At 42.4% G+C, this 13,938-nt stretch overlaps 1 protein-coding gene across 4 annotated transcripts in view; it reads left to right on the top strand.

Annotated features, from left to right (window-relative positions):
• slc2a9l2 (solute carrier family 2 member 9, like 2) overlaps positions 1-13,938 on the top strand; it is a 268,228-nt gene that overhangs the window by 25,066 nt on the left and 229,224 nt on the right. For all 4 annotated transcript variants that reach the window (XM_063046289.1, XM_063046290.1, XM_063046291.1 and 1 more), the window contains one exon: positions 8,837-8,997. In XM_063046289.1, coding sequence (XP_062902359.1) covers positions 8,837-8,997 — 161 coding nt within the window. The remainder of the gene's footprint in view (positions 1-8,836; positions 8,998-13,938) is intronic.

The following is a 13,938-nucleotide window of genomic DNA, read 5'->3' on the forward strand; positions in this document are numbered from 1 at the left end:
GGGGTGAGGGGGACGAATGGGCAAGGGAGTCGCATAGGGAGCGATCCCTGCGGGGGGGGGGAGGGAAAAATGTTCTTAGTGGTGGGGTCCCGTTGGAGGTGGTGGAAGTTACGGCCTCCTCTACTGTCAAGATGAAGCCACACTCAGGTTGGAGGAACAACACCTTATATTCCGTCTGGGTAGCCTCCAACCTGATGGCATGAACATTGACTTCTCTAACTTCCGTTCATGCCCCACCTCCCCATCGTACCCCATTTATTTATTATTATATATATTTTTTTCTCTCTCCTTTTCTCCCTCTGTCCCTCTCACTATACTCCCTGCCCATCCTCTGGGCTTCCCCCACTCCCCCTTTCTTTCTCCCTAGGCCTCCCATCCCATGATCCTCTCATATCCCTTTTGCCAATCAACTTTCCAGCTCTTAGCTCCATCTCTTCCCCCTCCTGTCTTCTCTTATCATTTTGGATCTCCCCTCCCCCTCCCACTTTCAAATCTCTTACTATCTCTTCTTTCAGTTAGTCCTGACGAAGGGTCTCGGCCTGAAACTTCGACTGTACCTCTTCCTATAGATGCTGCCTGGCCTGCTGCGTTCACCAGCAATTTATATGTGTGTTGCTTGAAATTCCAGCATCTGCAGATTTCCTTGTGTTTGTGTGGAAGGGATAAATGAGTTAATGTGTGAGATCTAAAGACCTTGAATCAGAACTGGGAAAGGGATAAAAACATGTTATCTTGAAGTTACAGGGAGAGAGGGAAAGTGTAGATATGGCTCAGTACCATCTAGACTATTGAATGCTGGCCTTGCCTGAGATGTTTGTGTCCTGAAAATAAATAAACAAAAGTTAATATAATACTATTGTAAGTTAGATTTGGAGCTTGCTTACGGACTTCATTGTGAACTACAAACCAGAGTAGGATTTATGCATTTTTGTCCTGGGGAGTACGATGGAACAGAAGGACCTAGGAGCATAAATACACAGTTCACTGAAAGTAGCATCTCAGGTGGATAAGATGGTAAAAGAGGTGTTTGGTACTCTGCTATTCATTAAGTTTAGGAGTTGGGGTACGTAACAGTTCCTGAGATCCCGAGAACGATGCCGTCTGGACTTCAGCCATCTGGCACTTAGCTCCTGGTAGGGTCACCCATGGCAGTCAGCTCAAGGGGGAGGTTCCAGACAAAGAATGATCCAACCAAGACCTCAACGATGGAGCTGGTTAAAATGATGACTCACTACAACGGCATTGTAGGGTCCCCAGTCGTTTTGCATTCCATGCCACTGGACCCTGACACGGTCAGTCAAGAACCATGTGGTGGCATCAGCCTCTGCACATTAAACAAAGTCATGCTCAGGCTTTTGCATTGAGGGAATCCACCATACATTTACATAAGTTCGCTATTCTTCACTCCCAGGTGAGCTCAACACCTTTTATACACAATTTGAAAGGTTCATTTGTTAAACTATACAGGTGTCCCCCACTTTTTGAACATTCGCTTTACGAAACCTCACTGTTACGAAAGACTTACATTAGTTCCCTGTTTTTGCTTTCAGAAGGTGTTTTCACTGTTACGAAAAAAGCAGCACGCAAAAAAAAATCAGCGCGCGATAAAAGGCAGCGCGCGCCCCGAGCAGCCGCTCTCCCCTGGATTTGGAACGGGATTCTCAACAGCATTGCTTTAACACATTCCTGTGAGCAGCCGTTTGCAAGATGAGTTCTAAGGTGTCGGAAAAGCCTGAGAGAGCTTGTAAGGGTGTTACACTTAGTGTAAAACTAGACATAATTAAGCCTTTCGATCGTGGTGAACGAAGTAAGGACAACGTGAGTTTGGCTTGTGGAAGCTGACGAACATGATGTTGAAGAGGTTTTGGCATCCCATGACCAAGAACTGGTAGATGAAGCGCTGATGCAATTGGAAGAGGAAAGGATAACAATTGAAACTGAATTCAGTAGCGAACTGAACGTGAAGCAATTGCGTGAGGTTTTCGCTGCAATGATAAAGTACAACTTTAATTTTGAAAGGGTACGTAGGTCTAGGGGATATTTGCAAGATGGTTTGAGTCCTTAGAAAGAACTGTATGATAGAAAAATGCGCGAAGCTCAGCAGTCAAGCAAGCCTTCCACATCAGCCACGGCAGATGACGAACCTCGACCTTCGACATAGAGGTGGGCAGTCATAGGAGAAGATGAGCTGCCTGCTCTAATGGAAACAGACGACGAGATGACACCCCAGTGTCCCACCACCTCAACCCCCAGGCCACAGACAGATACCGATTCGCGGAGAATGCAAAGGTAGCCGGGAGGCACACAGTACATCTTTAAGAAAAAAGCCAAAATAAACATGCTAATTAATTAGGTGCAGCCCGACGTGTAATTGTTGGCCCAGATCAGAGATGACGCAGTCGGAAATCGGCACTAATCTGGGCCGACAATTACGTGTCGGGCGGCACCTAATTAATTAGCATGTTTATTTTGGCTTTTTTCTTAAAGATGTGCTGTGTACCTCTCGGCTACTGCTGCACCCCTGCATGCTTCGCGGTTCAATATCTGTCGGCGGCCTGGAGGGTGGGGGCCACTGCACCACCCAACCTGCGACGACTCAGTCTAACACACTATCATCAGTGTGCTCGGTGCTGAACCAATTCCGGTAAGCGATACTACATTGTACCTACATTATTTCTACTTTATATAGGCTGTGTATTTTTACGTGTTGTTTGGTTTGATTTGGCAGCTTCATAGCTTAAAGGTTACTGGAAAGCGCTTACGCCGTTTTTGCCGACAGCGCGTGAGATTTTCTGCCGTGAGTGCTTGCGTGAGATTTTCGCTACGGAGAACAGTGCGGTAATGATTGTGGAAAAGTATTTCTACTTTATATAGGCTGTGTATTTGTCATGTGGTTTTACTATATGTTAGTATTATTTTAGGTATTATGTGTTATTTAGCATGATTTGGTAGGTTATTTTTGGGTCTGCGAATGCTCACAAAATTTTCCCATATGAATAAATGGTAATTGCTTCTTCGCTTTACGACATTTCGGCTTACGAACCGTTTCATGGGAATGCTGTACCTTCGGATGGCGGGGGAAACCTGTACAACTCTGAAATTCTTCTTCTCCAGGTAGCCATGAAACCAAGAAAGAAAGAAAAGAAAGGCAGCACAATCATCAATCCCCAAACCCCTCCAGCAGAAAAAGCAAACAAAACGGAACAGGCACATTGTTCCCAAAATCCCCACCCAGCCTCACAACAAAAAATGAGAAAGATCGGGTGAAAAACACAGAATACAAAAAACTTTAAAGTCTATAGTCCAAGTCCACATCTAAAATGTAGAAAACCTGGGCAACATTCTCTTGGCACAGCAGCAGGCTCTCCCCCATCTGGTAGCGTCACAGATCAATCCTCAGTGATCAAAAAGCTTGCAGCCTGTGCTCACCTTCTGCATTTGCATCAATGTTTCGATCTCCAACGTTACTTTAACCAATACACAATGGAAGCTTCAATCGACGAAATAGAGTCCAACATTGGCTTGCATCCCGTCCCGCAGCCTTCTCAGCACGCTGCCTCTGCCTCCCAGAATCCCTCAGAGACAGCAGAGTGATGGAACATCCAAACAATCTCCGAAGAGCAAATCACAGGCTCCAACAGTTCCAGAATCACATCCAAGACAAAAAGAAACATAAAAGATATAAAGGAAGTGAAGTGTATGGTCTCATGATTTATTCAGAAGATGTTGATCGGAGGAGCAGGTGTCATCTTGACTGGTAGATCAAAAGGGAGAATAAAGTACAGCTGTGAGGATCCCTGCGGCACCTGATGATCCTGTGATCCTCTGTCTCGGAGGCCGATGTCAGAATATCTTTTGAGAAGGTGAATCCTCACAAGGCAACAGGCCCAGATGGTGTACCTGGTAGGGTTCTGGAAACCTGTGCCAACCAACTGGCGGGTGTGTTCCGAGATATATTCAATCTCTCATTGCTGCAGTTGCTTCAAAGGGGCAATAATTATACCAGTGCCCAAGAGGAGCAGGGTGAACTGCCTCATTGACTATTGTCCAGCAGCACCCACAGCTATGGTGATGAAGTGCTTGAGAGGTCAATTATGGCTGGAATCAAGTCCTGCGTAAGGAAGGACCTGGACCCACTGTAATTTGCCTATCGCTACGGTGGGTCTACAGTGGATGCAATCTCATTGGCTTTTCACGCAGCCTTGGATCACCTAGATAATATTAATAATTACGTCATGGTGCTGTTTATGCCTACAGCTCAGCGTTTAACACAATCATTCCTATAGTTCTGATCAAAAAGCTCCAAAACCTGGGCCTCTGTACATCCCTCTGCAACTGGATCCTCGACTTACACACCAGAAGACAACGTTCTTTGCGAAATTGAAATAAGATCTCCACCCTGCTGACAATCAACACTGGTGCACCTCAGGACTTTGTGCTGAGGCTACTGTTCTACTCTCCCTACACCCATGACTGTGTGGCTAGGCACAGCTCAAATGCCATCTATAAATTTGCTGGCAATATAACTATTGTGGGCAGAATTTCAGATAATGATGAGAAAGTATACAGGAGCAAGATATATCTGCTAGTTGAGTGATGTCACAGCAACACCCTTGCACTCAATGTCAATAAGGCCAAAGAACTGATTGTGAACTTAAGGGTGAGACAAGGGAGCACACACCAGTCCGCAGAGAGGGATCAGAAGTGGAAAGGGTGAGCATTTTCAAGTTCCTGGGTGTCAATATCTCTGAGGATCTATCCTGGGCCCAACATATTGATGCAGTTACAAAGATGCAGCTATATTTAATTGGAGTTTGAGGAGAATTGGTATGTCACCATGCCACTTGCAAAGTTCTACAGATGCCCTGTGGAGAGCATTCTAACTGCCTGCATCACCATCTGGTATTGGGGGGGTGGGGTGGGGTGGGGGTCACTGCACAGGATCAAAATAAGCTGCAGAAAGTTTTAGAACTCAGTCAGCTCCATCGTGGGCACTGGCCTCCCCAGCATCCAGGGCATCTTCAAGGAACGATGCCTCAAAAAGCCTGCAACCATCACTACGGACCCGCACCACCCACGTAATGCCCTCTTCTCATTGCTACCATCAGGAAGGAGATACAAGAGCCTGAAAGCATGCAGTCAATGATTCAGGAACAGCTTCTTCCCCTCTTCAGTTTGATTTCGAATGGACACTGAACCCATGAACACACTACTTTGTTCCCTCTATGCACAACTTATTTTATTAACATATATATATGTGTTTGTGTATATACACACACTTTAATTTGCAGTTAGATTATATATTACAATGTACTGCTACTGTACAACACATTCTGCGACATGACAGTGATATTAATTCTGATTCTGATGAAGCTTTCTTGGAGTATTGTGCACAGTTTTGGCTACCTTGATATAGGAAAGATGCACAATTCTGATTTGATGGAGACAGACGTGAGAGCACAGAGGAACATCTGGAGAAACTTCTGAAATGCCCGCTTTGCTGCTGCTGCTACTGTGTGGTCCCGAATCTCCGGAGGAGAAGGCCACCGAATCCTCGGCTTTGCTGGTTTCGGCGGCCGGGGTGAGGTCGAAGGCGCTCGGCAGAGGATGGCGCTTGGGAGGCTGTATCGGAGGGGCTGGTCAGAGGCTTGAAGTTTTCGGACGGACTCAGAGTCGGCTGTTGGGTGCTTCCAATGCATCGGCAGTTGTCGGTGCCTGGAGGTTTATGGCGGGGAGCTTCTCCTTTTTTGCTGCCTGCTATCAGGGACTATCGGAGTCCATTGGGACTTGAGATTTTTTTTTACTGTGCCATGGTCTGCTCTTTATCAAATTATGGTATTGTTTTGCACTGCTGTAACTATATATTATAATTATGTGGTTTTGTCAGTGTTAGTCTTTGGTTTGTCCTGTTTTTTTTTGTGATACAGGTGTCCCCCGCTTTACGAATGTTCGCTTTACGCAACCTCACTGTTACGAAAGACCTACATTAGTACCCTGTTTTCGCAGAAGGAGTTTTCACTGTTTAGAAAAAAAAGCGCCCATGAAAAAATCAGCGCGCCATAAAAGGCAGCGCACCCCGAGCAGCCGCTCTCCCCCGGATTCTCGCCGACATTGTTTAAACACGAGCCTGGGAGCAGCCGTTTGCAAGATGAGTTCTAAGGTATCTGAAAAGCCTGAAAGAGTTCGTAAGGGTGTTACACTTAGCGTAAAACTAGACATAATTAAGCGTTTCAATCGTGGTGAATGAAGTAAGGACAACGTGAGTTTGGCTTGTGGAAGTTGACGAACATGATGTTGAAGAGGTTTTGGCATCCCATGACCAAGAACTGACAGATGAAGAGCTGATGCAATTGGAAGAAAAAAGGATAACAATCGAAACCGAATGAGTAATGATAAGCTACGACTTTAATTTTGAAAGGGTATGTCGGTTTAGGAGATATTTGCAGGATGGTTTGAGTACTTACTTCTGTGTGATAGAAAAATGTGCGAGGCTCAGCAGTCAAGCAAGCCTTCCACATCAGCCACAGCAGACGACGAACCTCGACTTTCGACATTGAGGCGGGCAGAGATAGAAGAAGATGAGCTGCCTGCCCTAATGGATACTGACGATGACGAGATGACACCCCAGTGTCCCACCACACCAACCCCCAGGCCACGGACAGATACCAATTCGCGGAGAATGCAACGGTAGCCGGGAGGCACACAGCACATCTTTAAGATAAAAGCCAAAATAAACATGCTAATTAATTAGGTACCGCCGACACATAATTGTCGGCCCAGATCAGAGGCGATGCAATCGGCACTGATATGGGCCAACAATTACATGTTGGGCGGCACTTAATTAATTAGCATGTTTATTTCGGCTTTTTTCTTAAAGATGTGCTGTATGCCTCCCGGCTACCGCTGCATTCCTGCATGCTTCGCGGCAATGTATTGCTCGGCAGCCTGGAGGGTGGGGGCCAGTGCACCACCCAACCTGCAATGACTCAGTCTAACACACCATCATCAGTGTGCTCACTGTCTTCCCAATTCCGGTAAGTGATACTACACTGTACATACATTATTTCTACTTTATATTGGCTGTGTATTTTTATGTATTATTTGGTATGATTTGGCAGCTTCATAGCTTAAAGGTTACTGGAGAGAGTGTTCTTACCAACAGCGCTTGCGTGAGATTTTCGCTACGGAGAGCTGTTGAGTAATGATTTGGAAAAGTATTTCTACTTTATATCGGCTGTGTATTTATCACATCATTCCAGCTTTTACTATATGTTACTGTTATTTTAGGTTTTATGTGTTATTTGGCATGATTTGATACGTTATTTTTGGGTCTGCGAACGCTCACAAAATTTTCCCATATAAATAAATGGTAATTGCTTCTTCGCTTTACGATATTTCGGCTTACGAACCGTTTCATAGGAACGCTCTACCTTCGGATGGCGGGGGAAACCTGTATCACTGGAGGAACATTGTATCATTTCTTAATGCTTGCATTTCTAAATGACAATAAATGAGGACTGAATGTCCTCATAATCTAATCTAATCTAAACTATAAAGAGTGCATGAGGGTCCACAAACATTGGCAGAACTTCAGAATGTTCTCAAAGACTCTGCAACAGTGTTATCCAGGTCTAGATTCTGCATTCTGTAATGGCAGTCAGTGCTGACTTAACATAAACTTGCCCACGAATTTCAAAGTCCATTATGATATACAGATGTGCACAGTGCATTTGAAGTGACTGATGAATTTTGAGGCAACTGAATTTAAAATGATTTTTTTGAGGGATGGTATACGGTCATAGTTTTTGTTGTTGAAGAGGTTGTTCGGTAGTCTGTTACCAAAATTTTATACATACCACAACTTAAATTTTCATTTTAAATACTTTTTGTGTGCCTTAAGGCCAATTTATACGTGTGTCAAATTGACGCAGTAGGTACGGTGTAGCCACGTACCCTACGCCATAGCCTGACGCGCACCTCCCCAAAAATGTAACTATGCGTCGCGGTGACGCAGACCGCAACAACTGTGATTGGTCCGCTTGGTAGCATCGCATTTCCTCCTACACTGCAATAGCTTCCCGTTGGGCGACTGAAGGACAGGGAAGGAACTCTGGCTGCAATGCTTTCCATAAAGCTTTACAGACCTCCGAAATTATGGACGACCCTGTGCTTGACGCCAGTTTGTAGCTAGCTGCTACAGCCTGTTGATTACCACTTCAAATGGTGATTGCCAGTCTCTGAGTATACTGTGCGTACACTGATGCGAAATAAATGGTTGGAGACGATGAATGAAATTGTCAAATCTACCTGCCAACATCCGAAAATATTTGAAATGCATTTCCTCGCCCATATCTCTGTGGCCGGATAAGCACAGAAAATTCACCCTCTTCAGTTTCAGTTGCCATTGTTTGAAGTTTGAGTTTCTTTGTATTGAGTTTCAACACGAAGAAACTCAACACAGTGGCATAGAAACCCCACCACCAACTAGTGTTTTGGCGGTAAATTGCAGAGCGACGCAGACACACCAACGCACAAGTATAAACGCTCACAACGGCGTAGCCCACTTGCGTAGGCTACGGCCTAAGCTAGTACGCACAAGTATAAATCAGCCTTTAGGGTATAAATAAAAATGAATTAGTTGCTCTTGGAAATCTTGGCAAAAAGTGAAGATTGAAAATTGATTGATATTTGGTGCGGTTAAAGTTCTAAATTGCAAATTTGCAACATTATACCTTCGCAGGAAATACAAAATGAACATACTGAATAATCAGTGTTGATTGGCTTTAATTTGCTATGTAATTTTTAGAAAATACTCAGTAATGTACTTTTCTTTCAGTATGTTAAAAGCTTTTGCAATGAATCATGGATAAGGCACTTTGGAACAACAATGGAAGCCAAATCGCTAACTCTTCTTTGGTCTGTAATCATCTCCATTAATGCCATCGGCGGTCTGTTTGGGGCACTTATTGTAACCTTTCTGTTGAAATATTTGGGAAGGTATGTGGACTTAAAATGACCTAAAGTAACACTTGTTGCTTTCTAATTGTTAGTTTGCAGTACTTATTATAATGCACTTTCCTAATTTATTTGTAACTGTATAAATTATCTTTGTGTGGCTCTTGAAGATTTTGGATGTGAATGTTTTGATAGAGTCAATGAATTAGAGAATGAAACCGCTCTTGGAAAGCATCCTTAAGCTGAGCAGTTGATTATTTTTGGCCTGCAAATAAGTTTTCAGTTTCCACTGGAGTCTTCAACAAATTACTTAAAGTGGATTCGCAGAACATTTCATAGAGAATTCCAGTGTATGTCCTCTAATCCTGAGCGGTATGTCAAAAGCAAGCACAACCATACACTCAGTGAAAGTCAGGTGTTTATTGTATTCCTAAAGATAAATTTATAAATCTCCTTTCAGGACCATAGTCATGTTAAGGTGCCTCACAGTCACTGAAGTAGTCCTTCTTGTGTAGTGTGAAACTAAAGAGAGATGTCTGCTAAGTCCAGTAATCTTCATGACTGTGCCACTGATTATCCCTGGTGTAGTTTGACTCTCCAAAGATAAGGTCAACGTTAGATAAGTGAAGGGAAGCAGTTGCCCTTTTCCATCTCACAATATTGGCTTACTAGTGAATCCATTCTTTGCTGAAATATGGAAAAGTGACGGCAGGCTGAGGATGAAACATACAGGGTCCAGGGCACTTGAGATGTTAGAGTGCAGTGGAAATAAAAATGGCGTGTAGAGAAATTTGTTTTTCAAATAGTAATTTTTCACTGCTTCCCAAAATTCTTATTTGATTTAAGGTTTAATGAATGAAAAATGCACAAGCTGTGTTTTATTCTCCTAGTATTGAACAAGAGGACAAAAGATATCAGCTGTTAGATATTCAGAATCATACTCTTGAGTTGAGGGCAATATTATTTGATTCCAATTTCTTGCTGTACTGAGGACATTCTTATTCAAGAAGTTTTGCAGTGCTGGAATAGCCTGGCACCTTAGCAGGTATGGATATAATGGGCTGATGGTCTCTTTCTGCACCATAAATGTTTTTTTGTAATTTATTTTTTATTGAATTTCATCATCAAACATTTCCACAAGATGTATTTCAGACACTGTACATATATATATCATATAATCATATTTGTCACCAATCTCCACATAATACTTATCTGAGGTATACACTTATAGAAAGGAGAGGAAAAACAGTTGAAAGAAGAAAACTATGTACAAAGTAGGGAGTGATCTTTTTTTAACAACATACTCATTGACTTGTGAGAATAAAATCAGGCTAATGAGGTGTTATGTCGTTAAACCATTTTTTCCAGTACGAATAAAATTGTTCCAACTCATGATTAACAGATGCTGTTATCTTCTCCATTTTGTAAATGTCCATTGTAATTTCCATCCATACATTTAAAGTTGGGCTCTCCTGTGATAACCATTTCCTGGTAAGGGTCTTTTTACCAGCCACCAGCAGTGCATTCATTAAATATTTATCTCTTTTCAACCATTCTTGAGGTATAAACCCAAAATATATGGTCTTACTGTCTAAGGGTATTTCACATTTAAAGATGTCTTGTAGGGCATTGTGTATCCCACTCCAATAGTCTTTGATAACGGGGCATTCCCAGAAAATATGATGATGGTTTGCATTTTGATTTCCACAATTTCTGCAGCAAACGGGGGGGGGGGGGGTGTTCCTTCATAATGGGATTTCTGAGAGGGTGTAACAAAATATCTTATCAAGTTTTTCCACCTGAACTCCCTCCATTTCTGTAAACTGGTACACTTCCATTGATACCTCCATATTATTGTCCATTCTTCCTCCGATATTATTATCCCTCCTTCCTTCTCCCATTTTGTTTTAATGTATATAGTTAAATATGTTTTAAGATTTGACAAACCCTTATACACGCTTGAAATGATTCTACTACCGTTGTCTGAATTATATGCTTTTCTAAATAGCTCTATCAGACATGTACTTGCCTTGGTTACATTTTTAACTGTCCTATTAATATACTGTCGCATCTGTAAATACCTGTAAAAGTCTTGTTTTTCTAATAAGTGTTTCTCTTTGAACATTTCAAAACTGAACAATGTTCCTTCTTTCATTATATTGCAAATAGCTGTTATTCCTTTAGCTGTCCAGTCCTTAAATCTAGCATCCAGTTTATTAGGCGTAAAATCTGAATTATATGCACACCATTTAAGAATAGCAATGTCTCTCTCCAGTTTATATTCTTTTATAATAGTTTTCCATGTTTTAAGAGTCCATTTCACCCACGAGTTGTCAATATTATTTATAACCATATAACCATATAACAATTACAGCACGGAAACAGGCCATCTCTGCCCTTCTAGTCCGTGCCAAACTCTTGCTCTCACCTAGTCTCACCGACCTGCACTCAGCCCATAACCCTCCATTCCTTTCCTGTCCATATATCTATCCAATTTAACTTTAAACGACAATTTATGTAACTTTGTAGGTTGTTATCAGCCAAAATTGCCTGTATGGGGATGGAAAGTATCCTCTCCTCAATGTTTTTCCATTCAGCGTCATATGATGGGTTGGACCAGCATATCACTGCTCTCAACTGTGCTACAAAATAATAATCTCCAAGAGAAGGTAGGCCCCATCCCCCCCTTTTCCTTAGCTAATTGCAAAGTTTTGAGACGAACCCTAGGCCTTTTATCTTGCCATATACATCTTGATAGCATCTTGTTCCATTCATTGAATTGATTTTGGTTAACCTCTATTGGTAGGGTCTGAAAGAGATATAGTAGTCTGGGCAGTATATTCATTTTGATAGATTCAGTTCTTGAACTGAGACCAAGAAAAGGAATTAGGTTCTTGTTATATCTTCCTTAATTTTTTTTACATATAGGTTGATAACTGCATTCTGATAATTTTGCCAAAGCTTTTGGCATAGTGATGCCCAAATATTTGACACACTCTGTTTGCCATGCCCAAGGATATCTACTTTCAGTTTTTCTTAGTGGGTTATAGTTGTCTGAAAGTAGTTCGGTTTTTATCTGTGTTGATCTTGTATCCTGGTAATTGGCCATATTGTTCAAAGGATTGCATCAATTTAGGTAAAGAGTATGTTGGTTGCCCTAGATAGATCAAAATGTCATCCGCGTAACAGGTCAATTTATGCTCTGTCCCTTTAATAGTAATTCCCCTGATATTTTCATTTTGTCTGATGTATTGAGCTAATGGTTCCAGATATAATGTGAAGAGTAGCGGTGACCATGCACAACCCTGTCTCGTGCCCCCTTCTAGGGTAAAACTGTTAGATAAATATCCATTGATTTTAATCCTAGCAGTAGGATTGTCATATAGTGCCTGTATAGTTTTAATAATTGTCTCATGTAGACCAAATCTATGTAAAACTGGTCACCTCACCATAGGAAGGATGTGGAAGCATTGGAAAGGGTACAGAGGAGATTTACCAGGATGCTGCCTGGTTTAGAGAGTATGGATTATGATCAGAGATTAAGGGAGCTCGGGCTTTACTCTTTGGAGAGAAGGAGGATGAGAGGAGACATGATAGAGGTGTACAAGATATTAAGAGGAATAGATAGAGTGGATAGCCAGCGCCTCTTCCCCAGGGCATCACCGCACAATACAAGAGGACATGGCTTTAAGGTAAGGAGTGGGAAGTTCAAGGGGGATATTAGAGGAAGGTTTTTTACTCAGCGAGTGGTTGGTGCGTGGAATGCACTGCCTGAATCAGTGGTGGAGGCAGATACACTAGTGAAATTTAAGAGACTACTAGACAGGTATATGGAGGAATCTAAGGTGGGGGGTTATATGGGAGGCAGGGTTTGAGGGTCGGCACAACATTGTGGGCCGAAGGGCCTGTAATATGCTGTACTAGTCTATGTTCTATATTCTATGTTAAAACTCTGTAAAGAAAATTCCAATTAACTGAATCAAATGCCTTTTCTGTGTCCATGCTTATCACTATTGCTTCAATTTCATTTTTTTATATGATCCATAATGTGAAGTGTCCTTTGTATATTGTCTTGTGTTTGGCGTTGTTGTATAAAACCTGTCTGAATATGTATCAGTGTGGGTAGAAACTCTTCTAATTATTTGGCCGTGATGGAGGTAAATATTCTGTAATCCACATTAAGAACAGATATTGGTCTAAGCGACCCACATTCCATTTTATCCTTGCCTTCTTTCGGTATAGCTGAGATTATCGCCTCCTTCCAGCTGGGTGGCATTTGTGCCTTTCTTCGGGCCCAGTTCAGTGTGCGGAGTAAAACAGGAATTACCTCACTTCTAAACTCTTTATACCACTCTGCCGTATATCCATCTGATCCTGGTGACTTACTTAATTTGAGCCTACTAATTGCAGATTTTAGTTCAGCTTCAATTATGTCAGCAGTCATCGTTCTATTTTGTTCTTTGCTTAAAGTGGGTAACTCTAAAGAATTCAGGAAGGTGTCAATTTGGGTTATGCTTCCCCCTGGATCTTTGGAATATAGAGTTTTTTTAAAACATTTCAAAAGCTGCTTGAATTTCATTTAAGTTGCTGGTGAACGCAGCAGGCCAGGCGGCATCTCCAGGAAGAGGTACAGTCACCAGCAACTTTGATATGGACTGTACCTCTTCCTAGAGATGCTGCCTGGCCTGCTGCGTTCACCAGCAACTTTGATGTGTGTTGCTTGAATTTCCAGCCAATCCTCCGGCACCTCACCTGTAGACACCGACATTTTAAATATATGTGCCAGGGCCCCTGCAATTTCAACACTAGTCTCCTTCAAGGTCCGAGGGAATACCCTGTCCGGTCCTGGGGATTTATCCACTTTAATTTTCCTCAGGATAGCAAGCACCTCCTCCTTTTCAATCCGTACAGATTCCATGATTTCACTACTCGTTTCCCTTAATTCCATAGACTTCATGCCAGTTTCCTTAGTAAATACAGACG

The sequence above is a fragment of the Mobula hypostoma genome, chromosome 4 (genome assembly GCF_963921235.1).
Source record: "Mobula hypostoma chromosome 4, sMobHyp1.1, whole genome shotgun sequence".
Taxonomy (NCBI): Eukaryota; Metazoa; Chordata; class Chondrichthyes; order Myliobatiformes; family Myliobatidae; genus Mobula; species Mobula hypostoma.